Source organism: Microcaecilia unicolor, chromosome 3, assembly GCF_901765095.1.
Source record: "Microcaecilia unicolor chromosome 3, aMicUni1.1, whole genome shotgun sequence".
In the NCBI taxonomy this organism is placed as follows: Eukaryota; Metazoa; Chordata; class Amphibia; order Gymnophiona; family Siphonopidae; genus Microcaecilia; species Microcaecilia unicolor.
Genome location: NC_044033.1, coordinates 471,580,357 through 471,597,598, shown reverse-complemented (window position 1 = coordinate 471,597,598; position 17,242 = coordinate 471,580,357). Strand labels below are relative to the sequence as shown.

At 41.9% G+C, this 17,242-nt stretch overlaps 1 protein-coding gene across 1 annotated transcript in view; it reads right to left on the bottom strand.

The window, feature by feature from the left end:
* The window catches only part of ADGRB3 (adhesion G protein-coupled receptor B3), a 1,672,438-nt gene extending 1,667,620 nt beyond the window's left edge, over positions 1-4,818 (bottom strand). Inside the window, exon 1 of the mRNA XM_030199002.1 lies at positions 4,068-4,818. Coding sequence (XP_030054862.1) covers positions 4,068-4,818 — 751 coding nt within the window. The remainder of the gene's footprint in view (positions 1-4,067) is intronic.
* Positions 4,819-17,242: the final 12,424 nt, after the last annotated feature.

The following is a 17,242-nucleotide window of genomic DNA, read 5'->3' as shown; positions in this document are numbered from 1 at the left end:
TGAAATATGTCTAATTTGGCACTTACGTCTTCTCAGTGGGTAATTTCAGATGGATCTAGATTCTAAACTGCTAATGTCTGTCAATACTTCTACTTTCATGATTCATCTTAAAACAACGCCAGCTCATTATAGCTCATATAAATCACATATCCTATAGAAGAATAGCAAACACTATTCAATAGATCACTTCTGTTGTGTATACAGCTCCTTTTTTGTATTAGAGAATTTAAAAATATTCCCCCTCATTCTTTATAGTGCGTCAAACGTTTGTGCCAACTTTGGGTGCTCAAATAGCAGTAAGGCGCCTAAGTCCACTTAGGCATTATTATACAACCTGGTGCTTACATAATGCGTAACTGCAAAAGGGGAGTCCCCATGGATTAGGCAGGGATAGGTCATGGGCACTTCATTGCATACTCTCAAGTGCCTGATTCCTTCATTTAGTTGTGCCCATTTACACCTGCCATAGAGCAAGTAGAAATGGTGGAGCCTAAATGAAGGCTCCTATTTGCTGACTTGCTGGTATTCAATACAAAACCAGGGCCTGCATCAGGAGTCTAAGCTTGTACATTTCAAGAACAGTGGAGTCTAATATTGTGCGAACTACGCTTCAGTCAGATAGTAAAACTACAACAAAGTTGCCAAAGTGTCTCTAAGTACACGCAAATATCACAGCGCTTTGTGAATGCACTCCCGCCAAAACCATGAAATCTACGAACTAAGATTCTTGATGCAGGCCCTGTCACCAAAACACGGCCCTGTCGAGTCATAAAAGGTTCTACATTAAACACTTTCTGTCACCTCCACTATGTTGGTTTTGACTGTGGAGAATGTTTCTTCTGTGTTCTGCTTGCTTTGTTAGTAATAGATTGGGTGCATTCATTTGCTGTTATAGAATATGATCTTAGCACCTAGATTTTGAGCATCTAATTTCATAGAATTGCCTTCATTATGTATAAAGGACTATTTCATTACTGGATGCCTATGGAAATAAACTAATGCTGAAAGTGTGAAAACTGGATATAGAAAACATCTGTCTAAAAGCAGCAGTGGTCAGAACAACAGGCTGTTTGGCAGGTAAGGAGTTTGCCTTATATTAATCCATCTGCCATTGTGTTAAATCTGTAGGGTGTTTTTTTTCCTGGTGCTTTATCACGGTATTAGTCAGTTTTGAACATTCCATTTTTAGCTACTTATTCAAAGGACACTAATTAGTACTAAACGGCGTTAAATACCATCCAGGCAATTGCAAGTATTTCTCAGTGACTTTTACAGGAAATAAGAAGGAATTTAAAATAACTGTTTCCTTCATTCAGATCTGCTGATTAGGAAAACATGGACCACTGGAAACTACCAAGCAGTGTTATCCGCATTTGATTATGACTTCAATAGATTTTTCTCTGGAGGGCTGTTAGTTTAACGTCATCTTCCAAAATATCAGCTAAAACGTAGTAGCTTAAATAAGCTCATTTTTCTTAAACGTTGCTCTTCTTTGTCATCCTGAAAATGTTAATAATACTAGTTATGCTCTAATTTGTATGACTGAGAATGGAAGCATTCCTTAACCATTTTTTTTTTTGCAAAGATAAGTATTACATACATAGTATAGCTCAGAAGCTTTAAAAGAACACAAGAGCTGAAAAAGCATCTTCCTCCGAGCAAAGGACTATAGAATTTCCAAGCCAGGCTCATCTGTGGGCTGTCTCTAGTTGCTCTCATTTTAAAATCGTTTGTCACTTGACAGCTCACGATCTCCCATTATTGCATAATTGGTGAGTTTTGACTGATTCATCTTTATATCTAAAAATCATTCTTTTTAGTAAATCAGTCACTTTAAAGATTCTAGTGTCAGAATGAATTGGAATTACAAATAATAATAAAAAAAAAGTGCACCAGCCAGATTGTTTGGAAAGTAATGACAAATAGATACTAAAATCTAAGGGGGTCTTTTACAAAGGCACGGTAGCATTTTTAGTGTGTGCTAATGATTAGTGCGTGCTAAATGCTAGAAACACCCATAGTGATATGATAGGCTTCTCTAGCGTTTAGCTCACGCTTATTTTAAGCACGTGCTAAAACGCTAGCACGTCTTTGTAAAAGGACCCCTAACTGTTCAAAATATGCATTTGCTTACAATTACCATGTTATTCCTATTACTCTATCTTATTTATCTATTTGTTCCATCTTTGCTTACACCCTATGCTGTCAATTGTGTATTGTGTTGACATTGTAATGAGGCATACTATACCATACTTTGTATTGTTGTTTGAATATTTTTACTACTCTAATTGTCTATTCCTTGTGTTTGACTTATTCTTGCTGTACACCGCCATGAATGAATTCCTTCAAAAAGGCAGTAAATAAATCCTAATAAAAAATAAATAAATAGTAAAACATTTATGACACTTTTAAAGCTATATTGGAAAGAACTTGTAGTTAGGTAGTACCATGGGAATCTCTGTATAATTCTTTAATAATTCCTTTTCTAAGTTGCCTCCTGCATTGATTGTATCAAGTGCGAGGGTCTGGACCCAAGCACCCCACTTAACAGGGGTTTGTGCTGGTCTTACCTTCTGAGGTCTCCTTGACAGCAGGCTATAGATTTAGAGAGGTTGCAGGTGAAGGACAATCTTAAAAAGATGAGACTAGGGGATGTGCTAGAGGATTTTGTTTTTTTTTGGAGGGAAGGGAGAGGTTGAATGGCAGGCAGTCTTTGGAGGTCATAACAAAGGAGAAATGATGTTATTTGGTTGTTTACCTTTAAAATCATGTTGCACCAAGAATGCTTTAATCAGGTTGGTAGGGAAATGGCAGAGCTGGAATCCAAAACTGGCCTATTTATAGCCTTGCCACCAAGAGGTGGCCTGCCCACCCACCCACTATTGTTCTATGGGGGCACTGAGTTATTGGACAGTGGATCCTTTCTGTACCTGACTGGAACTTGTACTTGCCGTAGCTGGTGAACACCCAAGCTAATTTGGTTTTGCAAGGAGAGGGGAATTTGTTCAGAACCTGAATGTTTCACTCATCTGAAAAATCAAAGTCTAATTTGTGGATCATTTGACCTGCCAATTTAGCATGGAGGTCCATGCCTGCTCATAGCAAGGTTTGGATTGGGCAGCACCAATGGTTGAATTTTTTTAGTGGTGACGTTAGCATAATAATTTCTGTATTCAAATTTATATACTTCCGCTCAGCTGTGGGATTGTATGTTTTTTTCTAATGGATACTTGCTTGTTCTGTTTACAATAAACAAAACTGCGGCCAGTTATTTTCCACACTATGATGTTCAGTCTCTTGTTGTACTTTTAAGTGTTGGGTTATAAAACTGGGGGAGGGAGATGACAGGGCGTCAAAAGAGGGTCTGTCACAGCTCCCAATGTTAAGCTTGGAACCATGTTTCTGCCTAGAAGTATAGGCCCAGCTGCTCTAGTGATGCACAACCCTAGTGACATCATCACCTACTGCACTCCAGCTGGTAATAAGATGTCCTATAAAGTTGACTTGCAATGGAAAACACTTTACCTAAAAGTGTGGGACTGACTGGCAATTGCACTTTACTTTCAGTAGATTGTCATTTAGGAGAGTACAATCTAAAATCAAGCAATATTGCTTACTTGCTTTCAAAAAGAAAAATAATACAGCCTTACATCTCTGGTTGGCAATACCTAGCCATTATTAACTCTTTGGGCTCCCATGTGTCTCAGTAGCAAGAAAAAGAACCGTTTATCAGCCTGAGTCTTTTGTTAAGTATATTCCTTACTCTATGTGCTTTTTTGGTTTTTTTTGGCATAACTCTTCCACTGCTTTTTCTATCTGTGCATTACTATACTTATTTGACTGTCTCTTGTATACATGCTTTTAATGTGCATTACCTAACAGAGTGCAGAGATAGCAAAGGAAGCCAAGCCCCCTCCTGGCCCTCCCTTATGGCTGCTGAAAACATGTAGCCACTTTTCCCACTGCCTAGTGCTGGCTCTCTGTGAGTGGATGACAGACTCTACAAAAAAACTCAAAGCCAAAAGAGGAAAGGAGCTCCAGTAGAAAGTGCCAGAGGGTGCCCTTACCTTCTTTGGGTGGGCGCCGGGCCTCCCGAGACAGGTTGCAGATCTGAGTGGTTTGCAGCTCCTGGGTCAGACAACCTTCTGTCTGCTCATTTAGGGGCAAGATTACATTATTCAATAGTAGTGACTGGTCATCCGAGCCCCACTCCCCCAAATGTTGTGGGCAGTTGCACTTTGTATACACGATTCCACAAGGTTCCGTCCTCCCATTCTCGGTTTTTAGGCAGTTCTCCAACCAAGTGCATAAGACGTGGCAACCAAATTGGCTTGGGCTCACCTTATTCAAAACCAAAAACTCCAGAAAAGATTTCTGGTCCTCATCTTTCTTCTGTAATCCTGGAAAATCAGTGGGATACACCCTTCGGAGCTGAATGAAATTTTTATCATATTGTACAAATATAAATGCATTCTTTGAGTCACAGATTTGCATGATAGAATTGCTATTTTTCAAAAGATCTTGGATTTTTTCATGAGAAAAATGATCAAACTGATAAGCCAAGAGTGAAAAGTTGGAGCAGCTGAAGTCCTTTTTGGAGAATTTCAGGTAGATGCTATATTTGGTGGGATCTGGATTTTCCAGGGTCCAAGTGCAGTTTGTAAAGTTTTTGGGAAACATTTCACTTACAGAATATGATCCATAAATGACCCCTTTCACCAACGTTGAACACCAAAAGTCTTGGGCTGTATTAAATCCAAACATAACCAGCAGATAGGTGGAAAATATATAAATCAGTAAATTACGAACAGCCTTCATCCTATGTCATTTGGCCTGTAGTAAACAAAATAAAATAAAAATACAAGTAGAATTCTGCAAGCATGAGAAACAAGACCCTTTACAACATTCTATGTACTGTGGCTGTTGTTAAGGACTCGTGCAAGCAAAAACCTTTTTTTTTTTCAAAAAGAGGGGCAAGTGTTTTATATAAATATATGTATTATAGTACAAGAACATTTTTTAGGATGTGCTAACAGCGCCATCATGTGGCCTTTTAAATAGTGAAATTATAAATAACAAATATTTATTCAATTTTTACTATATTAAAAATTAGAATTCCAACACTTGCTTTTAATGTATTTATCTTCCTGGTGTGGTTTTCTTTTCTAATGATTTTTCTGCAACATTATTATTATTATTAATGTAACAGATTTTGAATGAAGCACATAAAAGCATCATATGAATGATTTCCATTAATCTACTCATTTTCAAGGAATCAGCTGTGATTATCAGTGAACAGGTGTTGTGCAGTATTTTCCATAGGTAAGACTTGAAATTCTGATTTATAATAAAACGGCACGATATCTTATTTGATGCACATAGAACAGTTTGTCATGAGTGTTCTTGCCTTCATGGGAGGAGGGACACCTAATTTATACAGGTCTCCAAAAGAAGAGATTATTTGGATAAAACAAACTGATCGGTACATGTTTATAAAGCAGATGACCACTACATCAATATAGATGGCTGCATTTGATAGCTTATAGCTGACATTTTAATGTGATATAATCTCTTGGGATTTTATAGAGTAGATCTGTAGATACAGCTTGATAAAATCTTTGCATTAGGAAAGCATTATTATAAGTGATGGTGAAACATTGGCTGAGTCAGGTATACTTAATTACTCTTGAATATTGTGTTCCCTTCCTGGAAAACAAAAATGGGGGGGGGGGGGGGGTTGTGTTGCAGAGGACTGTCTGTGGGTGAAAGGCACATTACATTTGCTTTTCTGCAAGCAGCATTAATTTAGGCTATAAGTGACTTCTTTCTAAAATATAGAGGTTTAAAAATAAATATCTGCAGTGCTCTGCATTAACTAGGTAGGTAGTGGTCTTGATAATATTTAGTTCTGTGTGTAGTCATGCAAAAGTTAATGTTTACAACTTTAAGAAAAAAAAGTTGGTTATTTTATATATAGGAAAATACTTGGCCTTAAAAAAAAATCTGAGCTGATAAAATGGATGCAAAGTTAAATTTTAAAATTCTGGCTTCCTCTACTCTTCCTCTGCAAATACAGATACATAGTTATTGAGTTTTGAAGTCTGTCTTTTGCCTGCTCACGCTGGAAAAAAAAAAAAAAAAGCAAACCGGAAAGCTAGTGCCATGGCCGATATGGTGAACAGCATAAAACTCTGTCACAGATCCAACACTACTCAAAGCACCCTTTTTCAGAAAAAAAAAAAGAAGTGCATTTCAATCTCTAAACCTGAGCTTAAAGAAGAAAATGGCTCAAAGGTAAATCATTCTTTGCTATCAGGTTTGTTTGTAATGATCTCACAGTTGCTTGCCTTGATAAACCCAGCAAAGATTATTGCATTGCATGTTTTAAAAAAGAAAAAAAAATCACCAAATAAAAGAGCCATACTCTCTGAATAAATCATCTGACTTTTGACAAGGAAAGGGGTTCCTTTCTTCTCATTGCTGAAAGACTTGTAGTAATAATAACAAAAACTCATCAGCAGCTATGAGAACCCTGTGCTAGCCTCTTTTTGCTCTAACACTTCAGAGGCAATGCAGCTCTGCGCAATGGTATTTGGTATGGTGTAGACACTGGGAACCACAGTGACCATAAACGTTTATTTTATGATTCCCATCCCAATAAAATCCTTTATTTTCAAATAAACAAACAGCCCCTTCTATTTAAAAAACAAACAAACAAACAAACTACTTTTTTTGTTGTGTGCTTCCTGCAAAGCAGTAGTCATGCAGTGGAATTAATGCATCTGAGCTGCTGAGGAAGCATTCTATTATCAGTTTGAGGACACACCATATCCTCCCTTCTAGTTGGAGCATGCACAGCCCTTGAAAATCCTGAATTTGTATTCTGGAGCCTCTGAAAATCCTGAATTTTTATTTTGGTAATATATCGAGCTAGAAGATTCATGCAGTAAGCAAAGTCATTAGGCTCTAAGCAGGTATTAGTGGACTCTGCATTTGTACTGCATCCCTTTTAAGACTGAACAGAGGGTTCTAGCTGGATATTTGGTAAAGAAAGGAGTTCTACTAAAAGAAAAGAAAATAATATCAGGCATTATAGTTTGTATATTACCCAAACTGATGTTTTAAGTAACAGTGTAGATCAGCGGAACATAGACGGCGCCATTACCCCATTCAGTACTCAATGTATATATATTTTCAAACCGAAGACCCACATCTCCCTTATCTCAACTTCTTATTAACCTGACCCCCCCCCCCCCCCATTCAATTACCAGAGTCACGTACAACAGGATCTCTGTGGAAATGACAGTCAAGCAGCAAATTTCTTGCAAAACAGACTTCTTTACATTCTCAACCACAGAGTATAACAGAAGGCAAGGGGGGGGGGGGGAGAGAGAGAGAGAGAGAGAGAGAGAGAGAGAGAGAGAGAGAGAGAGAGAGAGAGAGAGAGAGAGAGAGAGAGAGAGAGAGAGAGAGAGAGAGAGAGAGAGAGAGACTCTGTACCCCCTTCTTTCTGTGGTCCTTCAGTAACAGCCTCTTATACCCTAAACCCAGAGAGAAGTCTAAAAGAAATGTATTTAATAAGACAAAAAGAAAAAGTCCCTCAGCAACCCCTTACCTTACACTCCAAAACTGGGGCTATTTCTCTAAGACACTAGAACAGGCACACGTCCCAACAAAATTGCTGGAGAGACTCCCCTTCTTTCCGAATCATTGTTTCCCATTTTCCCAAGCTCAGGTTCAAAATCGAGACTAAAAAAAGAAGGGGAGGGGGAAACAGCAACCCCCCTCCCAAAAAAATAATAATAAAAGATGGAAACTCCCCAGTGCGCCTAATTTAATATTTTTATGCTGAATCCACCAAACCAAACGAGAAAGCAGCAGGGGGGGGGGAAAAAAAACCAAAAGCTAAAATAATTTAATTGAAATTGAAGAGCGAAGGTTTTCCTTTTTTTTTTTTTCACTTGAAAAACAAATCTAACCCAATAAACCCATCATCAAGCGGTTATGAAAGCGATCAGAGGAGTGAAGCAAGGAGCTGCTGCTGCAGAAGATGGTGATGACTGGGGTGGGGGGTGGGGGGTTCCCGGCTTCCTCCCTCCCCCTTGAGGTACAGATGGACGGACAGCGACTAGAAACAAAATCCTTGGCTGCTGATGGAGGAAATCTGTTTGAATGCTGAGAGCGGAGGAAGGAGGGAGGGGAGGGGAGAGAGTAAAGCCGAGTGTGTGTGTATGTGTGTGTGTGTGTGTGTGAGAGAGAGAGAGAGAGAGTGCGCGCATGTGTGTGTGTGTGTGTGCTTGTGAGTGAGCTTGGGATGGTACCGAGAGCACACGTCACCGTCGCTAAAGCCTGGCACGTCTAGAGCTCTCTACTCTTTGCATCTGGGAGTTTTTTCCACCCTCTGTTCCCACCGCTGGTCTGAATGCTCCAGACTGTTAGAGAAACTCAGAGACACACAAGGATGGAGGTGGGTGGGAAAAGGAGAGCAAATCCAAGACTTGCTCTTTTTTTCTTCTCACCCCCTCCCTCTCTCTTTCTTTGGGAAAAGCTCCCCAACCCCTGCCGCAGCCTCAAGAGCTGTCCATTCAGCATAGCGCTGTAGATTAATTGATGTAGGGGCTCCCAGGGAAACACTTCTCAGAGCTTCCAAACTGCTGCCTGTTTCTGACTGAACAATAGCAGTTTTCTCAGTGAGGCTGCAATTAACACCTTATTTGTTCTTGCCAGCTAAGCTTTTGCTAGGATTGACGCTCAGCTACAAGGGTTGGAAATATGAAATTGTTTTCTGCCAAGGGATTCCTCATGCCATGCTGCTGCAGTTTCCAGGCTAACCTGTTTGTCTTGAAATTGTCCCAAGTAACCTTCCCGTGGCATATCTTCTGATAATTTCGAAACAGCTCAATTCCAAAAGGATATTGATCCAACGTTTTGTGGCTGGATGCGGGATGTCTTTGCTGGAGTATCCTCAGAGGTGCACCAAAAAGGTCATTAGAATCCTTAGCATTATTTGTGTGTCAGACTAGTGCTATAACAACAGACGAGGCTGAATAGTTCTGATCAAAGTGAGGGGTACTGAATCTATTCAAATCTTTTAGTGCTTTCCTTTTAAATTGTATCAATTTTTGTTCTGGTGGGTGTGCATGCCTCTATTTCTCTTCTGTTATATCTAAACTTGAATAAAATGCTTGCCTCCAGCCTGGATTATTATTTTGCAGTCAGATTGCCTGTACCAATTGATGGATGAGCCGGTCCAGGGTGAACTGGACACTTCCTTGGCACAATGTCAAGAAATGTAAACAGGGGGGCGATTGATTTGAACATAACATTCCTGCCTGGGGTACTAGCAGCCATTTGGTTCGGTTGCACATGTGTCATTTGATCACACCAGCACTACTTCCAGATTAACTTTTAGATATTACTAGAACTCGGGTTACAATTTGCAATGGGGTGACACAATGCAGAAAATCTAAATGCTCAGAGAAACGTTAAATCAATATGCAGCATTTTGAAGATTCAAAAAAATATAAGATAGTGTGGATTGGAATGAACTGCAGTCTTTATTTTCCTTTTACTGAAATGCCTGACTAAAGAGTAAAAAGAAGGTCCTTTGAGCACATTGCAATATAGCCTCTGTTAGAATTTAAATATCCTTCCCCCCCCCCCCCCCAGGCTTAACTTCAAAACATCCTAGTGGTTTTCCTGTAACTATAGGCTGCACAAATTCTGATGTATGTTTGAGCCCAAGAGCACCCGGTCTCACAGGAGCAAGTGTAACTTGGGGCTGGGCTTCCCACTCCAGCAGCCTTCATGGCACCACTGGAGCAGGGAGGGGTGGAATGGCGGCAAGGAAGAGAATAAGGGGAGCGGTGGGAGCCTCGGTGGGACTGACCAGTTCGGAAGGAAATGGCTTTTCTGGCTGATTCTCCAGGAAAGGATTGGCAGGTGGCATAGGGGGGTGGAGAGACAGGAGAAGAGGATTTAAGGGGTGTCTCGGAGGTGCAGGATCATCTTCCTGCTCTTCAGAGGTGGCTTATCAGGGTTATGTGTTGCTGTGGTAGCAGGATGGCCTCATAGCGCCTCGACACATGAGAGGGAGCTTTCATTGAAGCAGGTTTGTGCTGGACTTTCCTTCACCCCGAACTTGGGCTGCTCTAAGATCGTTGAGCCATCAGAGGTGGGGAGCAGACCTTGGGAGTTCAGGTGGAGTGAAAGTGGGGTTCAGGGGGCAGTCTCCTCATTGTGGGGACAGCAGACTGTGTGAGTCCCCTTTGGACCTTAGAGCAGCGAGGTGAGGCTGGACAGGCCCTGGGCTGTTGATAGTTACTGCGGTGACCCCCCCCCCTTGCTGTGCTTTTGTCTGTGTCCCGCTTGTGGCTTTCTAGGTGTCATGCTCACCCCGTGTGCTGGCGGGTGTAGGGGGCTGGGCTGGGTGTTGTTGGCATGATGGGCTTCTGCTGATAGGACGTCGGGCTGGTACTGTAAGCTTCTTGGGCTTCAGTGCTCATCTTTTCCAGGTCCCCTTCGGGTCTGAACGGGAGAAAGCTGAGGCCCAGGACTCTTTGGGGAGCTGGGTTTTCTAATAGCTGGGCTTGTGTGGGGGTTGGAGGCAGGGACCAGGTGTTGGTTTAGGGGCTGGCTATGCTGGGGTGCGAGCAAGGTCGCTAGGCAAGGGACCTTTGGCCAGGACAAGGTGGATGGTGGGTGCTACACTAGTTTGGATGCACCCTCCCCATGCAGCTGGTATTGGCAGTGTTTTGGGGCATCGACCTGCACTGCTGCTGTGGTGTATTGCGTCCTGACCTGCTCCCACCTATGGGCTGTAGGATGGGCTTGGAATTTTGGCATTGGGTCTATTGCTGTGGGGGGTAAGCTGGTGCTGTCCGGTTACTTGAGCCATGGTGCGTTAATCATCCAGGTCCTACTGAGCCTTGATTGGAGGAGGACTGGGGCCCAAGACTATTGCTGGGTGAGCTGGGCATTTTTGCCTCGCAAGGATTTTTTTTGGGAGGGTGGCTATGCAGGGGGCAAAGGGGGGTCAAGTAGCATGGGGTCTTGGATCAGGGGCAGCTGGTAGTGTGCTGCCTCCATTGGGGTGCACCCCCCCTGTGCTTGCGGGTTACTACCTGCACTGTTGCCTGCTGGATGTGGGTTGGCTGCTGCTGGTTCATTCTTTGAGAAGAGGGCTTGATCGTGGGGCAAGTGGAAAAGGAATGATTGGCTAGGAGAAGGGCTAATGCTGATGCTGGTGTTGATAATGGAAGTCTGGGGTTGATGCTGGGGCAGGGGTTGGGGCAGGGATAAATGAGCTAAAACTGAGGATGGGGCTGGGAGAAGGTGCTGATGCAATTCTAGGAAAAAGGCAGCTAATGCTGGTGCTCGCAGCTGATGCAGATGCTGAGAAAATAGATCTGATACTAGGGATGGGGGATGATGCTGATTCAGGGACTAGAGGCTTGGAAAATGAGGCTGATATGAAGCTAGGCCTGGGGATGATGATGAGGTTGTGGGTTAGGGATGATGGCTGGAAGGAGGGAGATGATGCTTAGGCTGGGGTTGGGGGCTAGACACCAGGAGAAGCACGCTGATGCTGATGCTGGAGCTAGGACTGGACACTGGGAGAAGGAGGCTGATGCTGAAGCTAAAGCTGGGAGAAGGGGCCAAGGCTAAGTTTAAGGCTAGTATCTGTGAGAAGAGGAATGCTATTAGGTCTGGAAGGATGTGGACTGATGCTGTTCCTTGGGCTGAAAATGAGACTTAATTTGTGATTTACCCTGTAGTTGGAGCTGGGAGTGGGGAGAAGAGGACTGATTCTGAGGCTGAAGTTGGAGGCTGATGCTGGAGCTAGGGAAGGGGGCACTTATTATTAAAGATTGAGAAAGAAGGTAAGATGGAGGAGAGAATATAAGAGAGGGATGTAGCATTAGGAAAGGGGAGAAATAGAAAATACAGGGGCAATGGTTGTTAGGAAAAGGAAAAAAGAGACACGAGAGCAGATACTGAGGATCTGGTGAGAGACTCTGAGACTGGGTAAAAGAACAGAAAAGACAAACACAAGATTGGCTGGGTTGTAGGAGTGTAATTGGACACACAGGGCATGGGTGGAATTGTGACTCAGGGATTAGGTAAGGTGGAAGAGTAATGACATGTGCTTAGTTAGGTGGGGATAAAGGGACTAAGAAACTGAGAAGGGATTAGGGAAGAGAATGGGGTAGGTATAAGGTTAGGCATATTTGTAGATCTGTGAGATTGAATGGAGAAAATGGAGGAGGATAGAGATGCTTTGAAGGACATGGAGAGTTTGGGGAGACAGGGTGGGGAATGGGTGGACTAGGGAAGTAGGAGAAGAAAATGGAAATGTGATAAAGTCAAAAGAGGGAGACTGAAACTGGAAGACAAAAAGAAATATAATTATAGATAAATAAGAAGACAGATTGGAGAAAAAGATGAAACAGAAGAATCAAAGTTAGAGACAAATGTAGGGAAGAAGGAGAAGAAGACAGGGAGAGTGAAGAAATAGAAAATGGAAATGAGAGTCTGGAAAAGAAAACCAGTAAGAGAAAGTGGTAAAGAAAGACTAGGACCAACTCAGCTTGAAACAGAAGGTACTTTCTGTGCAGTTCATACTTCAACACTGGCCATAAAATGGAGACTAAAGAGTAGAGCCGTCTCAGTGTGCCACAATCCTTTGAGTTGGCCCTGGTGGTAGGGTTCTTACGGAATGTTTCACTTATTATCACTGATACCTTTGGCCTCTGTCTTCCCTCTTACCCTTCCTCAGTATTTCAAATAAACACAAGGACCAGACTTCAAGTGGGACCTCTCTTTGTTCAGCAAAACTATGAGGGCAACCCTCTCTTTCCACCTCTCTCCATGGTTTGAAATGCCACATGTGGGTGTATGGGCATTTCATCATGTGACACTTCATCATTGACAGTTCATCAATAACAGTTCATCACTGTGAAACTTCATCATCTGATGCTTCATCAATGAATCATTATATACAAAGGTCTCCAAGATGCTACCTCATTTCCATCCTTCACTTCATTCCTATCCTTCCCAAACCAACAGTGACCTTTCATATTTATTTTTATGTCTATGGGTATTTAATAAATCACCTTTCTTCAGTGAGATAACAAGGTGATATAGAAAAAAATTACCAAAATAATTCAAGTGAAAAAAAAATGCCATCTATGACAAGATAGTATAGGGAAAGAAAACAGTTAGAGAGAAAGATTAAGATTGCGTAGTCAATGGACACATAGAGGGCATTTTCGAATGGGGATGACCATCTCTAAGGGCGCCCAACTCTAAGGAAGGTGCCATGAAGGGGCGGGGCAACGCGTATTATCGAAAGAAGATGGACATCCATCTTTCGTTTCAATAATACGGTCGGGGACGCCCAAATCTTGACATTTAGGTCGACTTTAGAGATGGTCGTCCTCGGTTTTCGTCAATAATGAAAACCAAAGACATCTATCTCAAAAATGTCCAAATCCAAGTCTTTTGGTGGTGGGAGGAGCCAGCATTTATAGTGCACTGGTCCCCCTCACATGCCAGGACACCAACCAGGCACCCTAGGGGGCACTGCAGTGGACTTCAGAAATTGCTCCCAGGTGCATAGCTTCCTTACCTTGGGTGCTGAGCCCCCCAACCCCCCCACCAGGTTCGCCTGCCTGAAGTACACTGCACCCACTACAACTGCTCCAGGGACCTGTATACTGCTGCGAAGGACCTGAGTATGGCATTTGAGGCTGGCAAAAAGTATTTTTAAACTTGTTTTTTTATGGTGGGAGGGGGTCAGTGACCACTGGGAGAGTAAGGGAGGGTCATCCCCAATTCCCTTCGGTGGTCATCTGGTCAGTTGTGGCACCTTTTTGAGGCTTGGTCATGAAAAAAAATGGACCAAGTAAAGTCGGCCAAGTGCTGGTCAGGGACACCCTTCTTTTTTCTATTATCGGCCGAGGATGATCATCTCCTAATCACGCCCCGGTCCCACCTTCACTACCCTGCTGGCACGACCCCATGAATTTTGGTCGTCCCCGCGATGGAACGCAGTCAAGGGTGTCAAAAAATCAGCTTTTGATTATGCTGATTTGGACGACCTTGAGAGAAGGACGACCATCTCCCGATTTGTGTCGAAAGATGGGCGTCCTTCTCTTTTGAAAATAAGAGTGATAGGCCTTCTCAAATATGTGAGTTTTGAGAAGGACTCTAAATTTAGGATAGGATTGCTCCAGTTGAATCATGGAAGGGAGGGAATTCCAGAGTGAGAGGACGAGCCAGAAAAAGGCTCAGCTTCTAGTGGTCTCATACTGGGAGGTAGAGGTGGTTGTCATTTAGGGAGCACAGCAGCCTCGGGGGAGGATAAGTAAGGGGAGGATACTTGAATAGAATACTTTATTTATTTATTTATTTATTTATTGCGTTTGTATCCCACATTTTCCCACCTTTTTGCAGGCTCAATGTGGCTTACAATGTATCGTTGTTGGTATACAATAGATTGGGAGATAACAGTTATTGTTACATAAAGAGTAGCGTAATCGAAATTTAAACAAGTAGATATAAGTATAAAGCTGTGCTGATTATAGGTAAGGTGTAGATGCCATAAAGAATCTCATAATCAAAATTTAAACAGCAGATGTAAGTAAAAACAGTGTTGGTCATAGGAAAGTTGGTGATATATTACATTTATAATCACTGAGTTTATTGGTATGCCTTGTTGAAGAGATGGGTCTTCAGGGATTTGTGAAAGTTAGCTAGTTCATAAGTAGTTTTTAAGTTGTGCGGCAGAGCATTCCATAACTGTATACTCAGGTAAGAAAAGTTTGACGCATGCGTTAGTTTGTATTTTAGGCCTTTGCAACTGGGGAAGTGAAGATTAAGGAAAGTGCGGGATGATCTTTTGGCGTTCCTGGGTGGCAGGTCTACCAGATCTGACATGTAGGCTGGGGCATTTCCGTGAATGATTTTATGAACTATGGAGCACACTTTGAATGTGATGCGTTCTTTAAGTGGAAGCCAATGTAATTTTTCCCTTAGCGGTTTAGCACTTTCATATTTTGTTTTTCCGAATATGAGTCTCGCTGCGGTGTTCTGAGCAGTTTGGAGTTTCTTGATGATTTGTTCTTTAGAGCCAGCATAGAGTGCATTGCAATAGTCTAGATGACTAAGCACTATTGACTGTACCAGGTTACGAAAGATGTTCCTTGGGAAGAAAGGTCTTATTCTTTTTAGTTTCCACATTGAATGAAACATCTTCTTAGTTGTGTTTTTTGCATGATTTTCAAGTGTGAGATGTTGATCGATGGTAACTCCAAGAATTTTCAGTGTGTCCGAGACGGGAAGGGATAATTTTGGTGTCTTTATAGTGATGAAGGTGCTCGTACTATGTTGCGAGGTAAGTATAAGGCATTGCGTTTTTTCTGCGTTGAGTTTTAGCTGGAAAGCATCCGCCCATGAATGCATGATATGGAAACCTTGGTTGATGTCATTGATAATTTCCATTAAGTCATGTTTAAATGGGATGTAGATTGTTACGTCATCATTAGGTTGAAGAGAGTCGGTGAGAGGGGCGGTCCTTGGTGAACTCCACATTCAGGTGTCCATGTGTCTGAGGTGGCCGAGTTAGATATCACTTGGTAAGATCGTGTGGTTAGGAAGCCTTTAAACCACTTGAGGACGTTGCCTCCAATTCCGAAATATTCGAGGATGTGTAGTAATATTCCATGATCAACCATATCAAAAGCGCTGGACATATCGAATTGTAGAAGAAGTATGTTATAACCCGTTGCGATCAGTTGTTTAAATTTAGTCATGAGAGTAACTACTCGGTAGTACTGTTTCGGTACTGTGGTTAGATCGGAATCCTGATTGGGAGTTGTGTAGTAAGGAGAATTTATTTAAGTATTCGGTGAGTTGATTGGTTACCATTCCTTCCGTTAATTTGGTTATGAGAGGGATAGATGCTACTGGGTGATAGTTGGTTAAATCGTTTGTGCTTTTCTTTACGTCCTTGGGTATGGGGGTGAGTAGAATATTTCCTTTGTCCTTTGGGAAGAGTCCGTTTTGTAGCATGTAGTTCAGGTGCTCCGTAAAGTCTGCTATGAACTGTTGAGGGGCAGATTTTATTAGGTTGTTAGGGCATATGTCTAATTTGCAGTGAGACTTGGCGAACCTTTTGAGCTTTTGGGAGATATTGTCCTCCGATAGTGTATCAAAGTTGGTCCAGATTCTGTCCGCTGGGTATTCACCAGGGTTTGGGTCTAGGCAATCAAGGAGTTTTGCATAGTCGATGGTATTTACAGGTATCAAGAGATATAGTTTTGTGATTTTCTCATAGAAGTATTTCGCGAGGTTGTCTGCTGCTGGTTTGTCTGTGCTATTAGAAGTCACCGGTGTAGTGTCTAGTAATATGTTCACGAGTTGGAAGAGTTTATGTGTGTCCTTGTAGTCTGGCCCAATTTTAGTTTTGTAATATAGTCTTTTGGTTTGTCTTATGGCATATTTATATTTTCTTTGTGATTGTTTCCAAGCGGAGAGTGTGGAGTCGTCTTTCTTTTTATTCCATGCTCGTTCTAATCTTCTAACTTGCGTTTTTAGCTTTTTCAGTTCTTCCTTGAACCATGGTATTGAGTTCTTTCTTTGTGAGGTTCTGGTTTGAAGTGGTGCTATGTTGTCTAATATGTTTCTGCATCTATTGTCCCATTCTTGGAGAAATTGGTTTGTATCTGTCTTTATTGACCATCCATTATCGTAGACGAACGTTAACGGATCTATTTTTCCTCTCGTGGTATAGGTTGTTAGTTCTTGTTTGTGGGTTGATGCTTTCATTCGCCATTTATGTGTGAGGGTCAGGATATTATATTGGATACAATAAGGAATAGTGAGCCAATGATGCTGAATGAGAATGGGAGTGACACGATCAAATCTGGATGCTCGGAGAAAGATGTGAATGGCAGTATTTTGAATGGTTTGAAGACATCTTAAGGAGTTTTGAAGTAGGCCAGGGTACACAGTGTTACAATAGTACAAGCATAACAAGATCAGAGCATAGAGAAGAGCCATTTATGAAGGATTATCTAAATAAGGTCTGATAGATTTAAACTAGCACAATGAGTGAAAGATTGTCTTAGGCTAGTGCTGGGATTTGTGGGACAAATGAAACTTCTTGGTTGATAATGTCTCTGAGATAGTTGAAATGAGTTACCAGAGGAATTTGGGCATTGAGAAGTTGAGGGGACTG